The sequence below is a fragment of the Manacus candei genome, unplaced genomic scaffold (assembly GCF_025592945.1).
Source record: "Manacus candei isolate 608988 ecotype Guabito, Panama unplaced genomic scaffold, ASM2559294v1 h1tg000002l, whole genome shotgun sequence".
Classification (NCBI taxonomy): domain Eukaryota; kingdom Metazoa; phylum Chordata; class Aves; order Passeriformes; family Pipridae; genus Manacus; species Manacus candei.
In genome coordinates, this window is record NW_026138050.1 from 4,757,453 (window position 1) to 4,764,580 (window position 7,128).

A 7,128-nucleotide genomic window follows, 5' to 3' on the forward strand; every position below is an offset into this window, starting at 1 on the left:
CTGCTCATTTCTTGGTGCCTTTCCATGACAGGAAATATCGGACAAAGGCTCACTCACCCTGCTCCTAAATCCCTGTATTGTCCCCAGCAGGGAAGGGAAAGGCAGAACTGGGGCATGCTGAGCTCAGCACAGCAGCGTCCCGAGCCTCGGGGCTGTGACAGAGCTGGCATCAGCTCATTTCAGGCCAGGCTGTGACCCACAAAGAGTGAACAAAAAGTAAAACAGAGAGAAAAAGAAATCTCTGATGATCGGGGTGAAGCTGAACCCCTGTTGGAGCCCCCGTTTCTCCTCTGCCACTTCCCTTCTCTCTTGACCTTGCGGTGGATGTGACTCCTGGTATCTCCCTCAGCTTCGGGAGTCCCCATCCTTCCTTCATGCCTTAAACACATCTGCCCCCTCTGGATCACAGCCTTAAAGCCTTGTATGCCCCGTGGCTGCTGCACACGGGCTCCATCACGTCACAGCTCAGGACCGCGGGCAGCAGCAGGGCTGGATTAGCCCCGCACGCATGAACGGGCTGACCCTGCCGGGCGTCAGCGGGATTTACCGCTCCCCATCTCCCAGCTGTGCCTGGCAGCTCGCTCTGACCGGAGGCCTGGGGAGGCCAATCCCTGCACACGAGGGCTCCTGGCCGGCGGCATCTATAAAGACCCCCCGGCCGTGCTCTCGGGCGGGTCTGCGGCGCGGGGCCGGCGAGCGCGATGGCACTGCGGGTAAGGCTGGGGACAGGAGGTGGCACAGCCTGGCCTGTGTGAGGGGTGATGGCACGGGTCAGGTGATGGACAAAGGAAAGCAGCACAGGGAAAGGCAGGAAAGGTAGAAATCCTGAAAGATGTAGGGATGATACAGCGCTGCTCCTCTGTGTCAGTCTGGTCCAGGCTGTTGCAAAACTGAGCTTCGTGGTGTTCGATAAAGGGCAATAGGATGGATTTTCATCTTGGTTGTACCAGGGCTGGTCTGGGGTAATGCTGCCCTAATGGCAGCAGCTCTGACTTGCAGGGTTCTAGCTGAGACCAAAACACAACCAATGCAGACTAGACCTGTGTGTGGCCATCCCTCCCCAGTGGGACAGCCGGCAGCAAAGAGGGAATGGCTGTTTCCTGTGGATGTGGGGTGTCTCTTGCTGGGGCTGTTGTAATGATGACAAGGGTCAAGGCAAGGTGAACATTGGTGCTGTCACCACCACTTGCTGTTTGCAGTCAGAACTCAGTCAGCTCCATCAGCTCTCTGGGTCTTACAGGGACAAACACTGGTGTGGGCAGAGCCTTCGAGTGACCATGTGTGGGTTCCTAAACCTGCCCTCCAAAAGTAGCCAGGCACAAGGGTGAGGTTGGCCACCTCCACCTCTCAGCTCCTGCCCAAAAACATGCTTATCCCAAAAATGCATTGGAAATAGGAAGTCATGGCAGAGAAAGAAACAGGGCAGTGAAAGTCCTGAGCTATAGGGAGGGAGAGACAGGCATGGAACTCACAGTGGAGATGCCAAGGCTGGAGAAATTTTGCCGGTGTGAGCAATAAGTTTGGGAGAGTGGGATGCTCAGAAATGCAAGATCATTAGAGTGTTAAAAAAAAGTGGGGTGAAATGGCAAGCACTTCTTATTAAAATGAGTTATTTAGTAAAACTATGAATTATTCAAAAAGGAACATTTTTGAGCTCATTTTATGCAAGTTTAACCTTGAAGATAGGGAGAGCAGGTGGAAGGGGGGATCAGGCAGGAACTTGTGGGAAGTGTCAGCCATATAATGCTGCAGTAGCTCAGGCTGGATGCCACTTTACACCTATTCCTCTGCTGCAAAGCATCACAGAGTTTTCTGCTTCAGATTTTGTATTGCTCAGGCAGAGAGAGGAGCAGAGAGTCTTTGTGTCTTGACAGCAATGAAGACATTCAGGTTTGTCTTTAATTTTTGCTCCCTGATCCCATCCAGCTCTTTACAAAAGACCTTGGGGACAGCAAATCCCACCTCATCGACTGGATGTCATAGCGACCTTATTTCTTAACCTTCTGGGGCCCTTGAGATTATTTAGGAGTGACAAAAATACATAGACAGAGAATGTGCCTGTGTGGGAAGGGGGGAGAAATAAGAAGAAAATGAGAGGGTGAGAAAGAAACGTAAGGAATGAGTGGGGCAGTGCACCTCTACCACCTTGTCGTGCTTTACCAGCACCTCCTTCTCTGTAGTTCGAGGCCCTGTACCCAGAGGGAATCTGTCCTGGATGGAGCATCGTGGTCAAGGGCGAGACCAGTTCCAGTTCAAACATGTAAGGACACACTGCTCACAGCTCTCCTGGCTCGTGACAGCCAGCAGCAGCACTCCACAGCTCTCTATCCCTTCTTTTTCTCACTGTCTCAGGTTTGAAATCAATTTGCTCTGTGATCCTGGAGACCAAATCGCTCTCCACTTTAACCCTCGCTTCTCCAGCTCCAGAATCATCTGCAACTCCTTCCTAGACAGCCAGTGGGGGAAGGAAGAGGTTAACACCACCTTCCCCTTCGAAGCAAAGGAGCCTTTCCAGGTAACCCTATGTCACCCCACCAGTCTCCTCAGCTGTAATAGGAGTGACCCAGGCAATATTTGGGTTCTCCTCATGGATCTAGTGCTGCCTTTCCTGCCAGCACTATATCCAGCAACATCTCCTCTCTAGCTCTGCCTCCTGTTAGTATCTGTTGTATCCTGGTGATTTACACACAGGTTTGGCACAGACCTGCAGAGCTCCAGCAATAATTCCTGGATGCTGCATTCATTTTCAGTTTAGGCTTTGCGTTACCACCAATTTATGTTATCATGAAATGAAAACCCAGTTATTTCCTCCTTTTGCCCAAAGTGGGGGTGAGCACTGTGTGTGCGTGTCAGTCTGGCAGGATTTGAAGTGGGTGCACTCACTGACGTGATGGAACCAAGGTCTAGTGAGGACGTGGCCACATGAATCTGACACAGTCTCTCTCTCTCTCAGGTTGAAATCTACTCTGATCAGGACTATTTCCACATTTTCATCAATGAAAACAAAGTCCTGCAGTACAAGCACCGGCAGAAGAATCTTTCATCCATCACCAAGCTGCAGATTCTCAATGACATTGACATTTCTTCAGTGGAAATCACCAAACGAGGTCTTTACTAGAGACCAGAGTGGGGAACTCTCACAAACCATTCCTTCTCAAGCTCCTGATCCAGCCAGGGACCATCTGCTCCCTGGTTCCACACACCATCACCAGCCAGGGAGATAGCTATGCTTGTGTTCTCATGGTGGAAGGAATGGTCATTCCCACCACAAGCCACAGCACCCAGCCACATCACTTACTGCAGCCCAGACCTTCTGCCCCTGTGCCTTGGGGTGCACAACAGGCTTTGTAGGTCTGATCATCTTTGCTGTTGGACAGCCTGGGAGATCACCACAGTGCATAAAAATCTGCCTCAAGTAGTCTGGACACCTGAAATTGTGTTTCAAACAGCTCAGAAATTCCATTTGCCCAAGAGTAGGGTGTGAATTAGCACTAGTCCTCAGCTGGCCACGTGGTAAAGGACGTAATGGGTGTGGATATTAGGGGAGGAAAGGGAATTTCTGTCCAGGAGCTGGGCAAAAATTCTACCATATTTGCCAATAAAATCAACCAAGGAAATCCCCGCTGAGACATCCCTCCCTGGGCAGGTCAATCATGTTATTCATTCCCTGCCAGTCTCCAGACACCTGGCATGAACAAAGGCTGGTGACTGGGCAGGAGGACACAGAGGAGGCTTGCTTGGGTTTGGCACTGCCTTTTTGCTTTGAAGGGTAATAGCAGGTGATGTTCCCTCATCAGCAGATCAGTGGGATAAGGTTCATCTTGCCAGGTGTTGCCAGAGATTCCTTTCACTGGTTCAAGGATATTTGCTCAGCCCAAGTCCTGCCAAGTCCAGGCTTCCTAGACAGACTCCTAAGAGTGGTGTAGTGGGTCAGAAAAGGACAAGAGCTTAAGGAGGCACATAAAAACACATGGTCCCTCTGTCACGCACCAGAAATGCAGCTGGACTCCAAACAAAAGGAACTGAGCACGTCAGGGTCTAGAAATTATGATATGTTTGGAATTAACAAAGTGCCATTATTCCCATGGATAGCCTCTGGATTTTCTTTTTGCTCTGCTTTTTTGTTTTCTTTTCTCCCCCTTCTTAGTTGTCTTTCAAAACAGTCCACTTGTCCCTTGCACCCTCTTCTCTTTTCCAACCTCTTCCTTGGAGCACAACTTATCTCTGACTCCTCCACCAGGCCACAGCAGGCTAAAAGATGTTATTTTTACTTTGTTTTAATTACACGCGTCATAAACAGCATAATGTCACAGTGTTAAATCTGAACAGGAACTTATTCCAAAAATGCAATTACAGCTGCCCCCAAATCACTCTTTTGTTCCTCAGACATAAGACAGACCACATTCCTAATGCAAAAGGAATGATCCTGCCTTGCCTGTCCTTTCCATTGAGGAGAAATCACTTTGTAACAAGTCAGGCCTGATCCATCTTTGCCTTAGGGTGAGATCTGGGCTTTGCTCCAGCCTTTTCTCAATGCTCAAATTGGCCATTCCCAACTTTTCCTTCTGTTTACACTTTCAAGGACTTGTGAGGAAGAGGTGGCTGCAGCAAACCCCAACACATGATGCCACAAAGTTGACATTTATGAATCTGTTCAAAAGTTTATAATGTTTCTCCAGACTATAAAAGAACACTAACTGAAAACCACCCCGTTCTTGTGGCAAAGAGCTCAATGGGAACACAATATGGTGCCAAATGGTACCTTTACCCTAAAGAACAGAAAATATGGTTTGGAAATGGCAGTGGTCTAGATTGCAAGTCAGGAAAATTGGGGATGGTGAGATTTCCTCTGGCCTGGAATAAATTTGTCACCACTGGGACAAGAGGGTCGACTCAAATTCTGGTTGTCTGTTTGTTCAACAACTGCTCTCATGGCCATCCCTTCAGTAAAACAGGCACAAACTCAGACAAAATCAGGCCCACTGGGATCTCTGTGTCATCCATCTGATAATGCTGAGCAGCATTTGAAAGAAATCACTTTTTTTTTTTGGTGCTTACTTGGGGGCTGATAGACATAGATATAATTTTTCATGAAGGAAAAGTGATTAAATGATTCATAAGGGTAATGCTTTGTACTTACATAGCCACCAACTCCATCTATAGCCACTGCTGCAGAAACACCCCACAATTCCATTGTCCTCCAGAAGTGAGCACAAAGGACCACAGAAAAACAGGGTAAAAAAACATTTCAAGTACAAACAAATAAAGAGATGTCACAAAAATCAGGCAGAGACAGAGATTATGCCCTGACTCCTGGACATGTTCCCTCCAGCTCCTGCCAGCGGCTGATCTCACTGCATTGCCATCTGCACCCAGAGAGCCCCATCTCTCCTGACACATCCACAGCTCTGCTGCCTCCTCCAGCCAAAACACAGCCAAGGGTGAAGGGGACTGCAGAGCAAGAGAGGTCTGGGAATCTACTGAGCCTTGCTGGGAGGAAAACTTCAGGGCTGGCTGTTTATAGCTGTTTTGCACAGTTTTATGGGGAAAGAGATGCCCTCCAAGTCTGTGCCCCTCATCTGCCCCTTAAGGAGAAGCTCCAGAAAAAAAATTAATCCCCGTAATTATGATGGTCAGTTAAACTCTCAGGATCAGGGTTGGCCCACCAGACTTCCACAGAAGCATCTTATGCTGATATTGAGGGGATCAAATGGAACAAATCAATTCTTCTCCCGAATTCCAACCAGTCTTCCTGTTCATGACCCAGGGTTTGAAACTGGGGATGGAACTGATGGAGACAAGCTCTTGTCCAGGGGTATTTTTGAAGAGCTGGAAACCTTTTGAAGGGGAAGGAGCTGCAGCTGCCGGGGGTGCAGCTCTGGAGGGTTCTGCCAGAATTTCACTGCCCAACCTCAAGGTCAAGCTCAATATTTTTGCTGTGGCCACGTGCTGCATAAGAGCCTGCTGGAATGTTCTAGAGAGAGCAATTGCTGCAGGAAGGAATAGGGACTGTCCTAGTCAGGATTTGCAGATAAAGCAGCAGTTGCTGCCCATTGAGCTTATAGGAGGGATACCTGAGAAAGAGAAATTTCCCTCAGGAGGCAAAGCCAACAGGGGTGGTGATCTCCCACTGATTCACCTCCTTTGGGCTGGATCTGCAGAGCTCAGAAATGCTCTGGCGTGTCTCCAGATCAATGAGGGGAAAGTCAGGCTCATAATCCTTCGTGCTTGAGCTGTGCCAGGACTTCCAGGGCCAAGATCCCCTCTGGCAGTGTCACGGATCTCCTGTGGAGCATCTACTGCTGCACGATCAGAGCCACCCCTTGGTGTCCCTGACACCACTGGCAATCATCCCACACCCCAGCAGCAAACACCAGCAAATTCCTCACAGGCTGGTGAGCAAACAGCTCCCACATCAGCCACAGTCACATCTCATCAGCAGAGCAGCACCCTGGGGACATTGGACTGACACCATCCCTGCCAGCCTGAGCAAGGGACAATTGAATATCAGACACTGGGTCCTACCTCAAGTTAGGAAAGGCAGTGAGGGAAAGGGTGAGGACTTGTTGTCAGTGCAGTGAGAAGACTTCTAGGAAAGTACAAAAAAACCAGGAAGTCACGCAGGTTGCACATGCCCCATACCCACTTTGAGACTTAATATTATTTTTTTTTTACATGACCATCCCTGTCACGTAAAAAAGCCCAAACCTACCAAAATTGATGCTGGGGGTTTAGCTACTTACAGCTAGATGACAGCTCTGGTGAAGAAACGCAGGAGGAGGGCAGTTGTTAACCATTTAACCAACAATTCCCTTTCTCCTCCCATTTCAATGGCCCCGGGAGCATCTCCTGATGGACAACAGCTGGGCTGCAGCAGAGATCTTCTCCTCTCCACTAATAACAAGCAGCTGTGTCACGGTGCAACTCAGTGATCCTGGTCTCCCTATCTATGGCATCTCTAATTTCCCACATCCCCCGAGGCCTCTGGTTTCCCAACACGTTGTTACAGAAACACCTGCTGGAAATGCAGACCTTATCAGCAAGGACTTTCTTCCTTATGTCTCCGAGTATTTATCTAAGAGGCTGCTTATTCAACACCGTGGGCTGTCAGACTTCTTAAATGCTCAG

At 49.1% G+C, this 7,128-nt stretch overlaps 1 protein-coding gene across 1 annotated transcript; it reads left to right on the forward strand.

The window, feature by feature from the left end:
• The first annotated feature begins 701 nt into the window (after positions 1 to 701).
• GRIFIN (galectin-related inter-fiber protein) lies at positions 702 to 3,118 on the forward strand. The gene is made up of 4 exons (XM_051777404.1): positions 702 to 713; positions 2,181 to 2,260; positions 2,353 to 2,515; positions 2,954 to 3,118. The coding sequence occupies exons 1-4, from the start codon at positions 702 to 704 to the stop codon at positions 3,116 to 3,118; spliced, it is 420 nt and encodes a 139-aa protein (XP_051633364.1).
• The last annotated feature ends 4,010 nt before the right edge of the window (positions 3,119 to 7,128 follow it).

Coding starts and splice junctions, on each gene's coding strand:
- GRIFIN (XM_051777404.1), top strand. Junction 2,261..2,352: donor ACCAGTTCCAGTTCAAACAT/GTAAGGACACAC, acceptor TCACTGTCTCAG/GTTTGAAATCAATTTGCTCT. Junction 2,516..2,953: donor AAGCAAAGGAGCCTTTCCAG/GTAACCCTATGT, acceptor TCTCTCTCTCAG/GTTGAAATCTACTCTGATCA.